This window comes from Fusarium subglutinans, assembly GCF_013396075.1.
Source record: "Fusarium subglutinans strain NRRL 66333 chromosome Unknown NRRL66333_c0000034, whole genome shotgun sequence".
In the NCBI taxonomy this organism is placed as follows: Eukaryota; Fungi; Ascomycota; class Sordariomycetes; order Hypocreales; family Nectriaceae; genus Fusarium; species Fusarium subglutinans.
The window spans coordinates 24738-46042 of NW_023502097.1; the positions used below are offsets into that span (position 1 = coordinate 24738).

Consider the following 21305-nt stretch of genomic DNA (forward strand, 5'->3'; position numbering starts at 1 on the left):
TAGAGTGTACTGAAGCCGAGAGGCTGGATTGTGATGTTGCTCCGTGGATTGCTTTCTTGCGGTTTATGTTTGCTAATTGTCCTTTACTCTTCTTTTGTCATATTTTTGAAAGAGAATGCCCTCAACTGTTGCCTCACCGACAACCTTGAATATTAACTTGACTTATAGGAGTCACGATAAATGGTCAACTTGATGTTGGAAACTTCCAAGCTTGGGGTCTGATGTTAATGAACATGAGTTGTATAGAAGTTTCGTAGTCGCGTGAACTGGACCTCCGATGAGATCACAGATGCGGGATATACAGGGATTTCTTAAGTTCAGGTATACTTAAATGTGTGTATCTCAATTCACGATCCCACAGTGTAAAAACTCCCTTGGTAATGATATGTTTAGTAAAAAGCCAGTTTGTGTTGCGTTGACCATAGTGAAGCAGCAGTGGAGGTCGACGCGCGAGGGGTCATTCAGAAAGCCACTGAGGTTGGATGTTGCTTCAACAAAGAAATAAATCTAAATTGAGGAACGTTCTTATGGAAACTGTCGCTGCTGGCTGATAAAGTGATATATGAGCCGGCAAACTGACGCAAAGTGGCGGGAAAAGTTTGCTGAGGATCAGTGAGGAGAGGTCTATATAACAAAAACACACCTCATGGTTTCAACCAACTGGCCCGCGTGGCCTAATGGCTAAGGCGTCTGACTGTAAGCCCCCACTTTCACGAGTGCGATATTCGAAAACTAACCTCCCCATGGTCTATGTACGATTTCTGAAGAGATCTGTGTGTAAATCAGAAGATTGCCAGTTCGATCCTGGCCGTGGGCTCTCATTTAATTTTTTAACTTGTTTTCTTATTTGGATCGCAAGTAATCGTTGTTTTGCTGTTCTGGTGATGATTTCGTGTCGTTCTGAATTTTGGGTGCGGGCGCATGCGGCACAGATCGTGGGGTGGGCGGGAGACCCACATCTTTATTTTTCAGCCTTGCGTTTTCATTGGGCGCAGCAAAGCTTGGCTGCCTTCGCCACGTGATGCTTCGGTCCAATCCCAGCCTCGTCTGTCTCCTTCCGTACCTTTATGCACTGCCTCTGCATGAACCACCAAATTATGGAGATCTTGGGAAAACAAGTCTATTGTTCTATTTGAGCTCAAGCTCTGGGAATTATTTTGCAAAAGTGAGTCCCCACCAAACAGTGGAAAATGGGATATTCTAAATCGAGAGAAAACAACAACTCAAAGGCGCGATCTTGCCCTTACTTTCCAATCGACTGCAGTTGATTTCTGTACCATGTCTGAGAAGTATTAGCATTTCCACCAATTTATCTTGAGAAGGACTCACAATTTCAACACCGGATCCAATGCTCTTGGGTCCAATCTGCTTCAGAATCCAAGGCGTATGGATCCTCTTCGCATAAAGCTTCGCATCCTCAGTCTTAACCTCCTTGTTCAAAATGATACTCGCAGGCAAAGAGGGATTGATGATCGAAGGCCTGCCAATTCCAATCAGGTCGCAAGCACCTTGGCTCAAAGCATCTTCTATACCCGCTCGCGTGCGGAACCCGCCAGTGACCATCAGCAGAACCTTTGGAAACTTGGCGCGCACCTCATGGGCGAACTCGAGGAAGAAAGACTCTCGCGCAGCTGTGCTGGCGGCTTTCTTCTCCCCAGTTCCGGTGAACATCTGGGAATGTTAGAAAGACCTTACAAAATGTGTTGTCTGGCTTACAGTGGGATTTTCATAGCTTCCGCCGCTAACTTCCAAAAAGTCCAAGCCGACCTCTGTGATGAGAGAAATCTGCTCCAGACACTCTTGAAGCTCAGTAGGAGATTGATGGTCCGCAGAGTTCATTTTCAGGCCGACGCAAAAGTTCGCGGGTGTCGCTGCTCGGATTGCCTTGACGACGTCGACGATGATCTTAGCTCTAGCTGCTGCTGATCCTCCATATGCATCAGTTCGCTTGTTGGACTTTGCAGACAGGAACTGAGACAAGAGATATCCGTGAGCGGCGTGGATCTCAACTCCATCAAAACCGGCAGCCGCTGCGATTCGGGCTGTGTTAGCGAATCGCTTCACCACATCATCAATGTCCTCAAGGGTCATCTCCTTGGGACAGCCAAAGACAAAGGTCGACACGATCTTTGAAATAATGTTGTTTCCCATATCTAGCGGAACAGCACTCGGGGCGATATTCTTATCCAAGAATGATTTGCTGCCAGCTCCAAGAGGCGACTGTCGACCCGGATGGTTGATTTGCATCATCGTCGGCGTCCCCTTTCTTCGACAGATACCAACGAATCTCTTATACGCCTCAAGGACTTTTTCTTCGGGGAGATTGCCATTGATGGAGCAATCAGCGAACCCACCGAGGTAGCGTTCGTCGATCTGAACATTTCCAGTCAAGATCATGCCCCAACCTCCATCAGCCCAGGCACCGTATGTACGTTCCATCTGCTCTGTTGTAGGAAGATTTTGGCGATCAGCCATTTCCTCGGCGAGGGCTGCCTTGACGAGGCGGTTGGGCAGCGTGAGGCCGCATGGTAGCTGAAGAGGTTTTGAAACGAGTAGGTCTGTCATGATGTCGGGTTGAGTCTATGGTTTGTGAGGTGAAGTTGGCTGATCTCAAGTTGTTAAATATGAAAATCGCCATTAGTCGTTGAGCCGAGGCCCGTGTCCGCGGACGGAGTGGACTATTGCCCAAAGGAGAAATAGCTCCAGTAGACTCGGCTGGTCTTTGCTCCGATTCCATTTCCTTTGGCGAATTAATTGATCCGTTCTATATTTGAGTCGGAATTATTTCAGACTATTTAGCTGATGATATATGGAGAAGTTTCTGATTTTGCCATGCTGTTGAGATAATTAGGTGCTTACGCTTACATGGCAGCCTGCAGAACCATCTTATAGACCCGCCTTCTGCTATCAGCCTGTACATGACCCATCAGCGCGTCTAGAGCCTAATTAACAGGCATAATTATGAAGGGATAATAAATAATTAATTCTAGATCACCTTGAATGGTATTAAAAGACTTTGAATTAAATTCACGAAGCAGTGTTCAAGGTCGCGATTCGATATGTGACTGCTTTTTGCTGGGTCATGAAAGATGATGACAGCTCGGAAGCTAAACTTGATCTGATCGCTTCGCAACGTTAATCATTCGATTTAAGTTGTTTGATATTCTGATCATTTTTGCAATTGGCTAGAAAGTGGTTAGAAATTAATTTAATTCGGCACCTCTTTGTCCCGACTCCTCTTCCTTTCGAGAACTAGACCAGGGCACCTCATAGGCACCATATAGCATACGAATGACGAGCATCATTGAATCATGGGAACATAAGAATCGCCATGCAATTTCGTATGCATGCCAATTAGTCCATTGGAAACATTACGGCTTCCACGTCATTCCTGAATCTTGAAATGGACTTAGAAAGGAAATGGCACCTTGGGAACATACAGCTCCTCGAGATACCTGATCTCCTCGTCGCTCAGTGTTACTTGAAGGGCTTCCACTGCCTGATCGATTCTTCCTTTACTCTCCAAGCCGCATATAGGCATGCAGTCCTTGGAAATCAGCCAGGCCTGCGCGATCTGAGCCATGGCGACACCCTTCCTCCTGGCCAACTCCTCAACACGGTCAACAATAGCTTTGTCAGCGTCTTGGGTTTCTCCACGGAAAAGAAGCTTGAGAAAGGGATCCTTCTGCACTCGGCCATCTGTTCTGTCGGTCCAGGGATGTGCAAGAACTCCTGCGGCAAGTGGAGACCAGGGGAAGAGGTCAATACCAGCGTAGTTGCAGTAAGGATTTATTTCTCGTTCTTCCTCACGGTAGAGAAGGTTATATAGACCTTGCATGGAGATGAACTTGTGCCAACCGTTTTTCTAGGCAACATTCTGCAACATCTGAAATTCCCACGCTGCCATCTTGTCAACTGTTAGCTTTTGTGAAGAATATCGTGGCCGAGGTCAACATACCGAGCTGGCGCCAATGTACCGAACCTTTCCGCTTTCGATTACATCATTGAGTGCTTTCATAATCTCCTCTGGCGGAACATCACGATCCATCCTGTGAATCTGCAAAACATCGATGTAGGTTCCCAGTCGTTCGACGCTCTGGTTCACCGCGTCAAGAATGTGTTTTCGAGACGGGCCAACTCTGTTGACTCGAGGACCACCATTACTGGTGAGAGTTGCAGGATCTATAGGGCCCTTCTCCTCATCGACAAACTGGAAGCACTTGGACATGATGACGAGCTTCGAACGAGGAATGTCGTAGTGTTTGATAGCCGCGCCGAGGATCCTCTCTGATTCTCCATTTGAGTATGTATCGGCTACATCCCACGTGTTGATGCCATTGTCGAAGGCATACTTGAGGACGGGAAGAGCTTCTTCCCTCTCGAGAAGCCAGGGCTGTCAGTTCTTGTCGCCGAAGCTCATACATCCCAGGATGATCTGGGAGGCTTTAAGACCGGACTTGCCAACTCTGAAAGCTGTATTAGTCGGCATGTCCAGGAAGAGAAGGGAGTTTGAGATGCTCACCGGACATATTTCATTTCGGACGTCATGATAGAAACGAATTTAACGAACTACTCTTGAATGATTACTGGTGAAAGATACTGTGTGACAAATCCAAGATGACAGTAATGCCACTGACTTATATATCTGTTCATTCTACTAACTTATGAGGCAATATATTCAAATCATAATTTTAGCTGCACGTCGAGGATTAGCAGAATAAGCCAAGTGCATGTATCGCCACTGGTAGAACTCTCATATCTCAATACGCGTATAGACGTAGAAAGTCTAAACTAACTAGTGAGAGCTGATCCGGTCTGTATGACGCTAATGCAACCGGCTTATCCCCCACTCGCATCCGCGGACTTTAGGGGCGACGGCATTTCTCTCTCTCAGATGCTTAAAATATGCGAGTGGCTTATGTTCCGAGCATTGGACAGTGCATTAGCCCCACCGTGGGCTCTTAATTGTATGTACAGCGTCATTGTGGATTGCTTCGTTTTATCTCCAGATGGATTTTAATCTTAACTCCGTAGCTTCATCGACAGAGGGGATGAATGAATAAGTATTTGTATGGAGATAATGCTCCCAGAAAAAAAAGACTTGAATCATAGCTCGAGCCAGAACTCACCAGCATCCCTTCAACGAATAATCACCCTCAACCTTTCAACCTACCTCCTTCTGTCAAAATGGTCAAAACTATTCCCTTTGGCGACATCACTGTCCAATCACCTGGCTTTGGAGCCATGGGCATGAGCTTTGGTCTAGGATCCAACCTATCTCTGGAAGAAGCCGAACCCGTCCTGCTCAAGGCCATTGAGCTGGGTTGCACATTCTGGGACACAGCTGTATGTCGAAGCAAACCAGTAATAGGTTACCTTACCTGATATACTGACCTTTCTCACCAGGTAGTCTATCAAGCTGGCGTCAACGAAAAGCTTCTTGGAGACTTTATCAGAAAACATAACGTCCGAGACAAGGTGTTTAGTAAGTCAACAACGGGTCCTCAATGACTTTGAATCTTTGATTTCGGAACTGGCTATAACTTGAGCACTTGCTGATTGGTGCTACGATTGTAGTCGCTTCAAAGTGTGGTTTCGATGTCTTGGGCAAGGGCGGAGTGACCAATTCTGCCTCCCATATCAAGGAGTATATCGACGGGACCATCGAACGACTTGGCTTTGCCCCTGACCTGTACTATCTGCATCGAATCGACCCCAGTAAGCTTTTCTCTTGTCTTGTCCCTGAAAGATATTGACTCACGTATTTTAGATACTCCCCTCGAAGAGTCCATTCCCACGCTTGACGAGATTCGAAAGCAGGGAAAGACAAAGTACATTGGTTTATCTGAATGTTCCGCCAACACCTTGCGCAAGGCCAATTCTAGTAAGTTCATCGCTAGACCCAGTGAACTTGGCTTACAAGATATAGTTGCCAAGATCGATGCTGTCCAAGCCGAATACTCGGCCTTTGAGACACTGCACGAGACCGATGGTCTTATTGATACAGCGAAAGAGCTTGGCATCGCCTACGTCGCCTACAGCCCACTTGGACACGGCTGGCTCGTCGACGACTTTCCCTACAAGAGTCCAGATGATTTCGCACCCGACGATTTCCGACGAACAGGTACGTTTTCCTACTGCAGCTGCATGTAAACCCTTTTCACTAACATGCCATCCAGTCCCCAAGTTTCAAGGCGAAAACTTCTACAAGAACAAGGCCATAGTAGAGGAGATCAAGAAACTTGCTGTGCACAAGGGATGCACTTTGACGCAGATCGCGCTTGCTTGGGTTGCGTCCCAGGGAATGATTGCAATTCCTGGTACAACGAAGGCGCACCGTCTGGAGGAGAATTGGGCATCTAGGAATGTTGACTTGACTGAGGAGGAAAAGGCTGAGATGAGGAGGATTATTGATTCGGCAAAACCCCAGGGAAATAGGTACAGTGCTACTCACCAGGCTTTGGTTGGTCACTAGACAGATTGGTACATTGGTAGAGTCAAAATAGCAACCCTAACTTCTCACTGGGAACCCAAGTTCCGCAGATACTGGATAAATGCACGATTCTCAGTGGACAGTGGACAGCGACGTCATTACCACTCACTCCACTATAATGGGCGCTAAAATTTACTCAACTCCCACTGAAAGGTAATCCCAGTGTCTTTCCCTGATCAACCCCGCCCATTCATTCTCGGCTGAGAGAGCAAACATCACTGCTGCGTGTCATTAATTGTAATTGACCATTGCGGGGTTCACACTGGACTTAGACTATCGATAAGAATGGATTCGAGCTTAGCGGTCAAGGATCAAGATGTGCTTGCAGGCCTTGATCGTTTCAAGCCTCTTCCCGACCTCCGCACCCACGCAGGCGACTGGACTGGTGTAACTTCGAGGCGCGAGAGGAAACGAAGACAGAATAGGCTCAATCAGAGAGCATGGCGTGAGTATGGCCAATGAGATGGCGATATGACTTTGCTGATACCTAGACCACCGATAGGCCGGAGAAAGGCTGCTCAGGATACATCAGATGGACAGACTACTACAGCAGCATCTACTCGCACTTCTTATGATGGTTTGGTGGTGTTGAGAGACACTTGCTCTTCAATGTTCTCTGGATCACCGGCTATTGGCGATGGTATCCTACTCATACCCGATACATGCAAGGCAGAGAGACTTCGAAACTTGATACGGCAGTCTCTCGAAGACTATTCACTAGAATCACTACAAACCCCGCGCCCATCCAACTTACACATAATCATCCGCCTAAATGTCCTGAACGCCATAGCCGACAACGCCACTGCAATCGGGTTTCCAAAAGAAAGTCTATGTCGCAATGAGTTCATATCGCCCTTCTACCAGATCGGCCTAATCCAGACACCCTCACCCAGCTGTCCCACGAGTCTTCAGCCAACGTCGCTGCAGCGCTCGACCGCACATCATCCCTGGATAGACCTGTTCCCTTTTCCAAATTTCCGCGACAATGTTCTTCGTGGTATGCAGAAAGGATTGTTTGATGATGATGAGCTGTGCGGTGATCTGCTGGGTGTTGAAGGAGGAGGAGTGGGAGAGCAGCCGTCGCTGTTGGTATGGACTGTCGCCTGGGATGCAAAGGGCTGGGAAGTCAATGCGGCGTTTTTGAAGAAATGGGGAGGCTTGATTGAAGATTGTCCTGAGATCATGGAATCGACGAATTATTGGCGGACAAAGAGGGGACAGCCCGCGCTGACGTTTGATGTTGATCCCAGGACGGGTCCATGAAATAGGAAACACTCTGCCCGAAATCGATCATGGTGCATTCTGAGATTCCTTGGGAGAATATGAACTGAAAATGGTCTGAGAAGTACTGTTACTCCTTGGAAGCTTCTAGTTGTATGAGCTATCCCTCTTGGTATCCGACTGCGCTGTTGGAGAAGACCCCGGCTCGGTCGCCTGACCTCTTTCTCTCATCCCTCCCTGACCATTGTCACCCTTTAGCACGATATCATCTACCAAGAAGCTCGACAGCAGACACAAAGCCATGAGGGGTATTGTTGTGATGAAGATGACTCGAAAGCCTTGCATGCGCGCATCGATGATAGCACCTTCAAATTTTGCAGTTTTGGGGTCCCCGACAACCCATGTGCCATCCAAGACGCGGTCATGAAGCCATTTCGGCACCGCACTGGCTTGTGAAAGGGCTTTATTCAGAGTAGCATAGTATGCAGCTGTGGACACAGCGGTACCAACGACGCCACCGAGAGAACGAAAGACGTTGCGGGTTCCGGTCGCTACAGCACGGTCTTCATCTGCAGAGTTGGCTTGCAAGGCAACAAGACCTGAGTTGGAGTTAGTCAATCGGGCCAATTGCCAGTCCATCGTCAAAGATAGCGCTCGACATACCTGGCTGATGGACCCATCCTATTCCTGCTCCTTCAACAGCTAGAACTACTACGTAGACAGCGACATGAGTGTGCTCATTGAATAGAAGCTTGAGGGCGGCACCGATCGTCCAGATCGTGAAACCAGTCCGCAAGATGGGCATGTATCTATAAACTAGTCAGAAACATCATTGTCGTGTCAATAATGGGCCTACTCACCTTGCATACCGAGCCATGATGGGCCCGGAGGCAGCGCCAGCAAGTCCTTGCGCGAGCAAAAACGGCACAATGAGCGTCGCGCTCTTCAGAGGCGTGAAGCCACGAACAGTTTGGTAGTATAGAGGAACGAAGTACTGCGTGGACTGCCAAGCGAAGTCGTGCAAGAAGCCTGTGAGGATGAGCACAGCTGGGGATCTCTGCCTGAACAGCCTCAGGGGAATGATGGGGATTCGAGCAAAGAAAGCCTCAATTATTACGAAGACGAGCAGCATGATGACGCCAATAGTGAGGATGGAGATGGTCTTCACATTCTTCCAGGCCCACATACTGCCTCCAGAGTTGATCGCCATCTATGTCTATCGTCAATAAGGTGCGACTGTTGTGATGCTCAGGATACTTACAACTGTCAATACTATTCCTGCTATGGAGGCCGCCACTCCCAGCCAATCAATCTTGCGAGCTTTCTCCTTGAAACTACCAGAAACGGGCTTCAGAGGCAGGAGTAGCAGAAGAAGCACAAAGCATACGGCTCCCATTATCGAAGGGACCCAGAACGCCCATCTCCAGCCGTCGGTGGTCCGCTGTATCAGCCCAGCAGCGACGAATGGACCAGAAGAAGCTCCGATCCCAATGGCAAGACTTATAAATCCTTGATACTTCCCTCGCGATCTCAGGCTAACGAGATCACTGACGATGATAGCCACTGAGGAGCTTATGCCACCACCACCAATGCCGCTGATTGTGCGACAGACGTACAGCCAGACTGGAGTGCGGGCGAATCCGCAGAGCAGACCACCTACCACTATGCAGCCAATTGAGAACAACAAGATAGGCTTTCGTCCAGTGATATCGGATATTCTGCCATAGAGTGGCTGAAATGATAGTTGGCCGAGAAGGTATGACGTTCCAACCCACGTAACAGTTGGACCAGCATCGAGAGCCTCAGATATGGTGGGCAATGATGTTGCGACGGAGTTCATGTCAAGATATGAGATGAAATAGCAGAAACAGAGACAGAGGTAGGCGAGAATGAGTCGGAAGAATGGTAGGCGCCGTGACTGATCTTGGAGCTCTCCATCTCCGCTGTTGCTTTCGGTGTCGGGGCCACCTGGTTGGTCTAACGTGCCAGGAACAGAGTCGGCAATCGTACTTTTCTCGACATGACTGGGAGATTGCTGATAATTCTGAACTGTTACAGGCTCAATTGCGTCTATTTGTGGCAGCGAGGTCATGATGGAAATGGCCTCGAGGTTGAAGGCGAAGTTTGGAAAAGAGGAATGGAAAGCGGCTCACCATTGCTATAAGCTGAGTTCCTGTCGGAGACTAGGGCATCTCAGATTGGTTGTAGGAGACAAGAAGTGGATTTACTTTGTTACCAATGAATATTTGCCTGATCGCTCATCGAATCATTTGTCTTGGAGATGTGTTTCCGTGTTGCCAAGATGATCCTTCGGAAACCCCTCACGACAGATCATATCACGGCCCTGCGGTGTCGGCAGTCAATTGGCATGAATTGAGTCACATGAAGTCCAGACAATTTGATTTACTGGTATGTCAAGCCCATGATATGCTTTTTCGAAGCATAACAAAAGACCTCTAGCCTTGTGAGAAATTAAGTAGGGAAAAAATGCGCAGACTTATTAGGGATCAGAGGTGTCCAAGTAATTCCGTTTTCCCTTGCTGTTTAGTAATAGTTAAGCAGCCACGGACGAAAGATTGAGTATACAAGTCCCAAAAGTCGGAGACATGTAATAGAAAGTAATTTTCATCAAATTCGGTCAATACTATCTCAAGTTACGGTGCCTCATGAAGTCCATATATCGTCCGTATCTTGTTCTCATCCCCAAGCTCTCCAGGCTTTTGCGTATCCCACAGTTCAGCTACATCCCTCGTGCTGTCAAGCTCTGAACTTCCTATCTGCAATATTTGCGTACTGGCCAGCTCAGCCTTTGAAAAATCAGACTTCTCCATGCTGGCTACTCGCTCCGTCGCTCGTCTACGCGTGAAGCGTCTCCATAGACATAAGACTACAGCACCAGAAATTAACAATCCCGCAACTGTGACACCAACTGAAATTCCCACCAATGCTACTGTCGATAAACCCGGGTTGCTTTCTGTCTTTGCCACTGAATGATGAGTTGTCTCTGTAGAACTTGTCGAGGTTTCTGATGCTTGAGACGCTGTCGAAGCTGGTGTTGAGTTTGTCGCAGACGATGCTTTGAGCTTTTTGGAATTTGTTCCTGAGATATTGAAGGATCCGGAATTTGCGAGTGGAATATCCTTGTCCGAAGAGTATAGCGCAAAGTGAAAGACAGTGTCTTCAGTCTCTTGAGACAAACCAGTCGAACTTGCGTTCCAAGCGAGTGAAGTCTCAGTTGTATTTTCTACGTTTCGTTAGCCACGGAAATCAGAGACATATCGTGGATATTTACCTATCAATCTGCTGTACCATTCAACCGCCAATTTTGGGTAGTCTTGCCATAGGAAGAGATTGCAGCCTTCATGATCCGTTTTCCATTTTATCTCAATTTTGTCGTTCATCCCGTACACTTGATTATCGGACCACGGAGCACTTGATAATTCAGGTGTAATGAAGTCGGAACTACACTGCACGTGGCCTGCAAACGCAATGACAGCAAGATATGCTGAGAAGAGGCCAAACATCGTAACAGCAGCTCAGCTTGAGGCTCAGAATATCTGAGAAAACATTTCAAGAGGGGAAACAAAAAGATAAAAATCCCATGCTGCGCCTCAATGCACTTCTTAACAAAACTTCTTCGTTTGTCAGATTATAGACCCTTGTCCCGCTAGCCAGCCTCCCTGGACAGCACAATGCCACGATGTTAGGCCTGGAACTCGATGCGAGGTGCAGATGGATGAGTAAGCAGCCAGCAGACCAACGAATAACCATGATGGTTTATGAGCGTTGGATTTAGGTGCATGTAATGACGCACTTGACTTTGGATAAACCGTTGAGTAGCCAATAGAGGCTCAATGTTTTATAAAACGGTGGGCTCAGGAAGCTTCAGAAGGATCAGAGGCTAGTAAGGATATCCTTAGGCGGTAAATGATTTTCGAAAGCCTCGATTCTAAGCCACGTTTTCCCCAAATATTTTGACTCTATCGCTCTAGATGTGATCATAGTAAGGCTGTCGACTTTTAGCAACACAGATGAAGAAGCCAAGAACAGCAAAATAATTACAAAGAAGAGGGATGACAAATAAGACAGCACGACTTCCCCTTGAAGAACCAAGAAAAAAGGCAAGGAAAGCTCCCAGACAGAGCCCTGGTAGGACAAGATCGCGATCCTTGGCATCGTATAGCAAGAAGGGGAAACATAAAACAATAGCTGTTAATAAAGTCCATAGCCTCTCTCGATATGTCGACCCCAGGGCATAGGCAATGATGAAGCTTGCGGTGGCGTACAAAAGGACCGCCATACAGAAAGCCCCTTTATCGAAGTGGTAGTATAGTCCATCATAACGAATAGTGTTTTCCAGGCAAATAAAAACAACAAAGTGTATGCCTTCTACAAGACGCAATTTGTGCCTCCACATCCATCGCCATACACTAAAGTTTCCTTGGGGTAGGGGATTCTCTGCATCAGATCCCTCCGACGATATAGGAACCGGTCCTCCAGTGAGAAGTAGCTGAATCTCATCTTGCAACTCTATGTCAGTGAGATTTTCCCAAATTATGCCAGCAGACATGAATTGTTCTTTGATTCTGTCAGTCATGTTCAGAAGACTCTTCCACCCTTCAGGCGATGATGCGATATCATTTCGTTGTAGCGTCAAGTGTGCGGTTGTCCATAATACAACAAGGCCAATACTCCACGAATGGAGAATGACAACCATGACAAATAACTGAAGAAACGAGAATCCCCACTGATATTCGATAGATTCCTATACATGTCAGTTTTTTGGTGAAATTCGTAATGCTATGAACATACTCCATTTTTTATTGGTTGACATATCCCCTCAGCTTGGACGTCCTTCGCATTGTATAAATCTTCTTCAACAAGGAACGTCAATGCTGAACTGTTTGGATAAGGATTAAAAGGTGCTGGAGATGCAGAGTCGGTATGGTTGGCCGTCCAGTTCCAGTAAAATGAGTTAGGAAGATAGAACGCCTCGACGTTGAGGGGAGGCCATTCCAGCGTCTTGTTACGGAAACGTGATTTCTGGCCGTGCTTGGTTCCGTGACCACCCTTTCCCTCAAATCCATAACGCTGAATGTCTTGCGAGCAGTCAGTATCCATACCCTGTACAAATAGACTTGTGGGCACATACATTCTGAGACATCTCTTTGCAGCTGGCAGTCGGCTTGCACGTTGTTGACGTCTTCCCACTCATCACACGTTTCATAGAACTCCGTAGAAGATCTTGAAGTTATTGTTGAGTCTGAAGAATCTGTAAGCTTGTATACATAAGCATGTGCCTCGCAAATCGTCTTACTGCCTTTCCATAACACGGGATAGTCTTTGCTAAGGGAATCTACTCTATTCCCATCTCGTATCACATACGCGACAGGAGCGATTGACGGAAACAGTATAAGCTTTCCACTGGTGCTATTAACATAAGCCTTGTTATACGGCGTATATCCGGTCATTGAGCTGGCAAACGTTGGGAAAGCAAGAATGAGCAATGCTGTCCAAATCATGAAGCACATGACCTTTCTGGATGCGAGGCCAACCTTGAAGAAGCCAGCGGCCAATCTCCAGGTTGCGAGCGCGGAGTTGTCTTTCTGGAACCTGATAAGCCACACTGTGCTATAAGCCGCCGGCTTCGTAATCAGAGAGAGCTGGAGATATTCGACAAACACTCCCCATGATACTAGAGCCATGAGTGTTTGGCCCCCTCGGCCTACAACCTATAGCTCTACGTTAATCTTCTCAATTTCAAATTAGCCTTTGCTGTGGTTACTTACCAAGTCCCAGATAACGTCAATGAGCTTTGCGGTCCCGAAACTCAAGCGACCCCAGCTGAGTGTGATCTGGAAGAATCCCCTAGGTGCCCACCAATCGAACCTTCCAGGCCGATCTATCCCACCGAACCGAAACTCTCCATCTGGCTGGCAGGGGCTTTCTTCATCGCTGAAGCCCAGTGGCAACAGGCATAGATAGATGAGTAAGCCGAGGACAGATAAGTTCCAGCAACTGACCCAAAGAACCTGTCGGACGAGACTCAATTCGAATGGTCGATTGCTTTTGTGGGGTTTTCCAAAGAATTTCAGATCATAAAAGGCGTCCTTGAATGCCTTGGTTACTGATGATTCGTCAGATGGTTTGTAGCCGAATGTTCCTCTCCAAGTTGAGACTTTCTGCGACAAGGGCTGCTTTGGTAAATCTGGCTCCGTATCAGCTTCCGCGTCACAACTGAGTAACAATGGTCTCGTCGTAGTAGCCATTGTAAGCTTTTCACTCCCGGTCGGCAGGCAGATGACAGATGAAAGATTGAAAACCGAAGCCAGAAGTGCGAGAGCCTGATTTAATACAAAACTACCATTACCATCCTTCTAGCTCACGCTATTTTTAACTCCCTGCAGTTCGAAGTCTCAAGCTGCTCTTCCATTCGCCATAATGCAAGCCTGTCTTACTGCAGTGTGTCAAGGTGGATCGATGTAGTTCTCCAAACCAATCACGCACTCTCGACACTGATCAGGCTGTGATAAGAACCCCGCCATTGGTTGTTGAATACTACTTCAACTGCATATTCAAGCCTATGATGTATGTGGTGGCTAAGTATTGGCAAATGAAACCCATATCGTAGTTACCAAGTTCAAAATGGACAGTATGTAAGACAATACACCACGCTGTCACGATCAGGTCTTTGTTTGAAATAGTTATGGCCATTAGATCATAATCATACTCCTACGTAACTACATATAACTCCTATTGTACATTGAAGACAAACACACTACTTGGTGTTGATTAAACCTTGGATATAAGCAGCATAGCCAACATAATATTTGTTCAAAATATCATTCCTCCTCATGAGTGAGTGACTCATCGGGGTCCAGGAAAAAGTTCCTTATCCTGAGTGCCCCCAACAGCATTGCTACCCTCGATATGGCTGGTGTCAGGCTTCTCGTGAGGGTAATGTCCGTCATTGGCAGTAAACTCATACAGGGGAGGGAAAGGAGCAACATCCTTGCGCAAGATGTACTTCTTGAGGTACCATGGCAGCTTCCTCCAGTAGTACGAAGCATGCTCTCTGTTAGAGACACCAAAGACGTTGTCGAGTTCCTCAAGTGTCAGATTCTTGGTCTCAGGGAGGAGGAAGTAGCAGAAGATCCAACCAAATATGTTCCAAGCACCATACCAACTAAAGGCACCGGTGTTTGAGAATGCTCTTCGTAGAGCTGGCCAGGTGAAACTAATGATGAAGTTGAAACCCCAGGTGATAGCCGTACTGGAAGCCATGCCAATGTCTCGAATGTGTAGAGGGAAGGCCTCAGCGCTGTAGGTAAAGGGCACAGGTCCAAGACCGGGAGAATAGACTGCCATGAAGAGATAGAGGCCCAAAGTTATGGTAGCGATCTTCGGGTCACGGGGTTCGTCCGCAAGTTGGAACACTCCACCGGTGAAGAAGAGACATGCTGCCATAAGAGGGAAGGTAACCAGAAGGAGGTTTCTGCGTCCAAAGGTATCAATAGTGTAGATTGCAGGGATGGCGAAAAGGAAGTTGATGATGCCGCCGCCCATGGATACGAGGAGAGCTTCAGACAGGCTATAGTTTGCATCGGTAAAAATGGAAGTAGAGTAGTATGCGATCACGTTTACGCCACAAAATTGTTGCATGAACCTTGATTCCGATGTTAACAACTATACAAATCAAAGGGTTGGGGTTGGGGTCGGAGGACTCACATGCAGAACCAGGCACTTTGGGCGGCGCGTCTGTTGCGGCGCACGGTGAAAAACTCCTTTAGTAGATTTCGCCCTTCACGCTCACCACGCTCAATCTCGAGTAGTTTGTACGCGTAGTACATATCACGTGTAGCCTGGACAGGGGAAAAGCGAAGCTTCTTGACAGATCGGAGAGCCTTGTCAAATCGGCCGCGCTCCATGTACCAGCGGGGAGATTCCGGACAAAAATACACTTGGAGCATGACAATCAGTGGGGGGATAGAGGTCGAAGCCATCATCCATCGCCATGGAGAGTTCTCGCCACCGATTATAGTGACGTTTTGGAAAGCCACACAGACGATGAAGCCAAGGGCGATGCCGAAAGCAGTCCACATCTGTGACGTTGATTAGATTATGAGCCTCCAACAGTATTGAGGGTCTTCTCACCTGCCACATCATGGTCAGAGCACCACGAATGTTCTTTGGTGTGGATTCAGCAGAGTAGACGGGTGTTGTGCTGGATTTTGCGCCAACAGCGAAACCAAGCATGAAACGAGCGAACAAGAAATTCCAGAGGCTAGCAGATGTCAGTTAGATCTCTAGCCTTGTGACAGCAATCCGAGACTTACGAGGTAGTGATAGACATCCAGAAGCCAGTGAGCGTAGAGATAGCGCAAGAGATGAAGATGGTTCCGCGGCGGCCGGTGTACTTGTTGAGAATCGGACTGGTCCAGCAACCGACAACAGCGGAACAAAGGTAAGGAGCACCGTTTGTCAAACCTTTCATCCATTCGTTCTCAATTTTGAATTCTTTGAAGTAGAATTCCTACAGTCGTTAGAAATTTGCAGAGATTCCAAGATGGGTTCCGCATACCTGCGCACCGTTCACGGTGGTCTGATCCATACCCTGAACGATAGCTGACCCAGCGCAAAGAGTGCAGAGGAAGTACAAGGCAAAGGGTTGATGCCATCGAGATGTCTCTTCCTTTCTCAAGATCGCCTTCTCATCTTCAGAGAGCATCTCAATTTTCTCAAAGCCACCAGGTGTGTTGTTGACTTGAGCGACGAGAGCTCCCTTCCGGAAATCTTCGCGGTGTTCGGAGAGGCCCTTGGACTCGACGAAAGCGTCAACGTCAGCAAGGACCTCTTCTCGAGTCATGCCAGCCAAAGGGTTGCGAAGAAGAGTGGCCTTGGAGACTCTTCGCTGGCCAAAGCCAGCGCCGTCATTATCGTTGACGAAAGTTCCATTGCTGCTGGAGTTGCGGTAGCTGTCGTTATGGGGGCCAATGTGATCTGTGTCGTAGGCTGGCGGAGCCTCGCTGTCGGCTCTTGGCAGAGGCATCGTGTTTATCTCGAAAAGGCAGGGCAGCAGATAAGAAGCAGACCACTCAAGAAACTGGTAATGTCACTGGCAACTGAGTCTGGGGAGAGGTTGGGGCCCCGGATTCTGTCGAGGGAATGCTTTGGATGCAACAGAGTCGTACAAGCTGGGGACGGCCCAATTATTATATGTCTTTTTGGAAAGGATTCGAGAAGACTGACCCCACGCGATGAGCAAATGTTGAAAGGAGTTTGAGGATGGAGGAGTGGAGGCTGCCAAGATGATCGTCGGATTCTTTGGCTGTGTGCGGCTCAAAGCTCGGTGTATCCCTGTCTCGGCAGCACATTTTATGACGTTGTCCAAGAGGTGAGATGAAGTGAGATGTCTCTTTGTTGCTGCCTCTCGAATCCTTCAAGGGGAGACTGTGTGATGATGACGCGCCGGATGTAACGGGAGTTGAAGTTACAATATGGCCGCGTGCATATTCTCACATGGTGAATCTCCGATGAAGACGGCTCCGATTCATCAATCTTGTCGTTCTTTTAGTAGGGGTGCTCTCGTGCGTGTCATTACCGTGGTCCAAGGTCGGAGAACTGTCGATTGAGTTCTGCCCAAAGTCAATCAGCGCTTATCCTCCACAAACCCAAAAACGAAGTCAAAAGAGCCTCACACAAACCTGCTCCAAGCCGCCGACGTTGGATCGTCTGCCAAGCCAGTCATGTCTCCCCCAAGAACGATCATCGGCGCAAAGACCCTAGTAAGCCGCCTCGATTAAGCTTAAACGGGCGATCCTCCCACGACAAGGATGACTTGGCGCTAGTCTGGGCATGCGTCACAGTCTGTCGACCAAACATTGCACTTGACGTCAATTCTTCAATCGTCCCAGTAGCAAGTTTTTGATGGTGAGTGTGAGGTTTTGGGTGTTTTTCGCTTACCCCGGATACGAAGCACGTGGAAGTGATCCAGATATGGCCAACCTTATCTTGACCTCCGCTAAGTTCTCGGTGAACTTGATTGGCGGCGTTGAGAGTGACTGCATACATCGGAGTTAGCAAGCATTGGCGAGTGACTTCTCATGGAACTTGTCATTCTTGGTGGACTGTGTACCACTCGGGTTACCCGTTGTGGTCCAAATAAACTCAATCGATCGTCAGATCCTGGGACTGGCAGACTGATAGATGAGACATGTGGACCTGGCCCAATTTACCCCGAAGTGCAAGACATGCTCCACAAGAGCTTCTTGGTATGGATAAGACCCAATCTTAATTCTGTTGCCTGTTGACTTGGCCGGGCTTGTCGTTGCGCCAAGGTCTAAGCCTTTGATCAGATGAAAGGCAAATCTTTCAATCTGCATGTTGTTTGCTTGGCTTCGGGAAAGTTGTGGACATTAACCGTGAATCTTTGGAGGACTGTTTGGGGAGCAAAGGTGTTTCTGGCGCTGAGCCAGGATCTAACTTTCTGAGCGCTTTATACTAATAGAGTTGTATTATCGACGTTGCAGCGTAGTGGTCTCGTGGGTGAGGGATCGATCCTTGGTCAATAGAAATAGCAACGATCGCCGCTAACAGACTTCTCGACTATCTAGACTATTAGCTCTGAATCAAGGGTCTTTCTGACGTAAACTGACTTGCTATTCATGCGTGTGGCTCGAAGAGGGATGACAAAACCCATCGAGAAAGGGTAGTTTGCCGCGGTTGTAGGGAGGCCATCCTGAAGTAGGTAAGTAAGGCTGCGTACCATCCGTGGATCTTGAGGATCTCTGTCTCTCTCCGTAAATATATGTTTTCTGTGAATAGCCAGACGTGCTTTCATTGTCGTAGTAAAAGCAGAGGCCCGCAGGTCGTCGAGTGTCACTCTGCAGGGTTAGCCATCACACAAACATATTTTTTTCATTGGGTAGATTTCCCTCGATCGCTGAAGCGGGGCTAAAATCCCTGTTTTGCGGGCTGTCTCTTTGATAATGCGCGTAGGGGCAATCAAAAGTGGAAAACATCGAGAATCTGTCTGGAATTTCAAAGGCATCAACCATGCACTCGACAATGACCACAACAAAAGGGGGCCTACATGGATGTGAATCGTTGGACTTCTTAGCATAGAAGTTTATTCTGTTTGCGGCTTTATTAACGTAAGGTTAAGGTAGCTAGGCGTGCAGCTGGAGAGTGTATTGACCCAAATGCACATATCAGATTGCCATCAATACCAACGCACAGATACACCATAAACCAAGTATCACCTTCGAGATATAATATTCACTTGGTCTTTGGATGGATCTATGTTAGCCCTCCTGTCGACTCGCATTGGAGCTCCACATAAGTCTCCTTGTACCAAAATATTGGGAGCAAATAAGGAGTTCCTCAGGAGCTGCACCACCACATCGTCTTTCTGTTTTACATTCTACCTTCTCCTTGGGTGCACATGCAAGTCATTCGAACACTAAAATCCTCACTCATAACTCCCTCCCTTCCTCGTTTCATCCCATCTCGATCTCTGCCTCAAAGTTTTCAGGCCTCGAGTCCCTGTTAACCCCCTATCACCCACTGCAGCTCCTATGAATTACAGCTGTTGCCTCGTCAGTGCCTGTACTCCCACTAGCGCCTTCTCTCTCCTTCCTCCTCGTTCTTTCTGCTTAATTCACCCTCACGGTTGCCTGATCTTTCGGGCTCACACCTGAGGCACCTCACTTTGGCCTTCTCTCCTTCCCCTCCTCTCTCCTCCCTCCTTCCTTCCTTCTCCTCTCCACCGCACTCAAGGCACAAGAGATCTTGAGCTTTTCCCTTTTTGATCTGACGGTAAGTATCTCTTCGACCTCTCCTTCGTCTTCCCTCTCTCATATCCTGTCTCTGCAGCTCACCCTCGCGCGTCTTCCACTTTCCTTCGCGTGTTATCATTTCACCGCCAAGATGTGCCGTGAAACAATCACCATCGCTCAGTGTGCTCCTGAGGTGTCACCCGTTCTCGCCTTCTATTGCGCGAAGCTTCACCTTGTCGCTAAGGACCGCATCCTCTGTGACGCTGCCAAGGGCAAATGCATCTGCTTCTTTGGTTCTTGCGGTTCTATTGACCGTCAGATTCCGACCAAGGGAATCAGCCTCGAAGAGATTGTCAAGGCGCGATGTGCTGAATGTACTACCCGAGAGCACCGAGTCGGCAACGGTATTCCCGCCCAGGAGATCCTAGAGTCTGTTCTCCTTCGCTCTGCCGACGACCAGAACGGCTGGGAGGAGCGATCCAAGCTCGTTTCTTCGCTTTGGCTCAACAAGACTGCATGCCCCTATCACGTCGACAACTCCACCGAGCCTGCTGCTCCCATCGCCGAGGTCATCCGCATCATCGAGCACGTCCATCTCGACACCGAAGTCGCTCACTCTGGTGCTGGTGTGAGCGCTGAGCCTGTTGAGCCTGTTGGACTTGCCGAACCCACTCCTGAGTCCACTGAGACCAAGTCAAGCTTCGAAGATGCTGGCACAAAGGCTTTCAGCGATTACGAGCCTGACAATGCTGCTAAGGAAGATGTCTCTTCGTCTCCGGTCGGCCCTGTCTTTACCGATTCCTTTGTTGCTGAGCCCGCCTCTTCTCTCGTTGATGAGTGGACTGCTAACGCGGGCACCGCTGACAACGCTGGCACCACTGATGAGTGGGCTACCAACACTGCTCCCGCTGGTGAGCAAGATGACAACGCCGACAATCAAGGTTCCGACTCTGGTAAGTAGAGTCCCTCTACAGTCCTGACGGTCACTGACATCAAGCCACAGGAGCCAAGAACATCCTGGACCCCGACGAAGTGGGCATTTCTACCAGCCGCTGGGCCCCTGGGAATTCTCCCATCAACTCCTCCAATTCAGTCAAGCTAGCTGCCAAGGCCAACGACAATGAGAGCGGAGGTGATCATGAGAAGGCACCTGAACAGGCACAGACTCCTGTGGTCGATGTTTCTCGACGTGCGGTCAACTTCTCCTACAATCCCAACAATGCCGAGAAGCTCCTCGAGACCGCTGAGCTTTTTGCCAACGTGAAGAAGGCCTTCCTCATGGGTAAGGCTTAAGCGTCAATCCGGGTGACAACGAATTGCTGTGGGGGGATGAAGAGTATTATGGGTAGTCTTGGTCTTTCCAGATGGATGATTGGAGTGTAATTGAATGAACAATAGTGAGCCATATTTTGACTCTCAGCAGACAAGACAGAACACAGTACTCAAGCATCCTATGTCTCAATTCAAACAGTGACGGGAGCAAACTATTCTTCATTCACAAGGTGACTTATGCTATGACTCAGTATTGCAAAATGCGATAGACGTGACCTAAAGAAGTCCTGAGTGTGCTTGATATATCATATACCCTGGTGAAGTCTGCCCTCGGGGACCATGAAACTTCAGACCTGAATATAGGTGTCAAAAATAAACTCAGCAAAAGATCTCCTCAACTTATCCTAAGCTGCCTAAATCTTTTTATCGTTTAGGATAAAGGTCCTGAGTTTTCTTTCCTCCCCTGCTAGGTACCTAGTCTGCGTATTAGCCTCCAGTGTTGTCCCTCACCCGAAATACCAGGGTTTACGGGCACTAATGTG

The 21305-nt window shown here is 48.1% G+C and overlaps 7 protein-coding genes across 7 annotated transcripts; 2 read left to right on the forward strand and 5 right to left on the reverse strand.

The window, feature by feature from the left end:
* Window positions 1-1243: 1243 nt before the first annotated feature.
* On the reverse strand, window positions 1244-2565 carry FSUBG_3907 (NADH oxidase; the record flags this gene model as incomplete). The annotated part of the gene is made up of 3 exons (XM_036681839.1): window positions 1244-1282; window positions 1330-1671; window positions 1717-2565. The coding sequence occupies 3 exons, from the start codon at window positions 2563-2565 to the stop codon at window positions 1244-1246; spliced, it is 1230 nt and encodes a 409-aa protein (XP_036540466.1).
* An 844-nt stretch (window positions 2566-3409) lies between these two features.
* Window positions 3410-4529, reverse strand: FSUBG_3908 (alcohol dehydrogenase; the record flags this gene model as incomplete). Its single annotated transcript, XM_036681840.1, has 4 exons — window positions 3410-3865; window positions 3959-4393; window positions 4453-4466; window positions 4523-4529. 4 exons carry the CDS (start codon window positions 4527-4529, stop codon window positions 3410-3412), a joined length of 912 nt encoding a protein of 303 aa, XP_036540467.1.
* Window positions 4530-5187: 658 nt separating this feature from the next.
* FSUBG_3909 (alcohol dehydrogenase) lies at window positions 5188-7756 on the forward strand (the record flags this gene model as incomplete). The annotated part of the gene is made up of 8 exons (XM_036681841.1): window positions 5188-5346; window positions 5407-5485; window positions 5578-5718; window positions 5771-5884; window positions 5930-6124; window positions 6180-6438; window positions 6790-6938; window positions 6996-7756. The coding sequence occupies 8 exons, from the start codon at window positions 5188-5190 to the stop codon at window positions 7754-7756; spliced, it is 1857 nt and encodes a 618-aa protein (XP_036540468.1).
* Window positions 7757-7861: 105 nt separating this feature from the next.
* Window positions 7862-9806, reverse strand: FSUBG_3910 (major facilitator superfamily transporter; the record flags this gene model as incomplete). The annotated part of the gene is made up of 4 exons (XM_036681843.1): window positions 7862-8313; window positions 8378-8523; window positions 8575-8924; window positions 8976-9806. 4 exons carry the CDS (start codon window positions 9804-9806, stop codon window positions 7862-7864), a joined length of 1779 nt encoding a protein of 592 aa, XP_036540469.1.
* Window positions 9807-11702: 1896 nt separating this feature from the next.
* Window positions 11703-13983, reverse strand: FSUBG_3911 (uncharacterized protein; the record flags this gene model as incomplete). Its single annotated transcript, XM_036681844.1, has 6 exons — window positions 11703-11723; window positions 12144-12479; window positions 12527-12813; window positions 12867-12958; window positions 13100-13446; window positions 13504-13983. The coding sequence occupies 6 exons, from the start codon at window positions 13981-13983 to the stop codon at window positions 11703-11705; spliced, it is 1563 nt and encodes a 520-aa protein (XP_036540470.1).
* A 598-nt stretch (window positions 13984-14581) lies between these two features.
* FSUBG_3912 (myo-inositol transport ITR1) lies at window positions 14582-16763 on the reverse strand (the record flags this gene model as incomplete). Its single annotated transcript, XM_036681845.1, has 5 exons — window positions 14582-15380; window positions 15443-15816; window positions 15869-15998; window positions 16051-16247; window positions 16296-16763. The coding sequence occupies 5 exons, from the start codon at window positions 16761-16763 to the stop codon at window positions 14582-14584; spliced, it is 1968 nt and encodes a 655-aa protein (XP_036540471.1).
* A 2879-nt stretch (window positions 16764-19642) lies between these two features.
* FSUBG_3913 (benzoate 4-monooxygenase) lies at window positions 19643-20784 on the forward strand (the record flags this gene model as incomplete). Its single annotated transcript, XM_036681846.1, has 2 exons — window positions 19643-20444; window positions 20495-20784. The coding sequence occupies 2 exons, from the start codon at window positions 19643-19645 to the stop codon at window positions 20782-20784; spliced, it is 1092 nt and encodes a 363-aa protein (XP_036540472.1).
* Window positions 20785-21305: the final 521 nt, after the last annotated feature.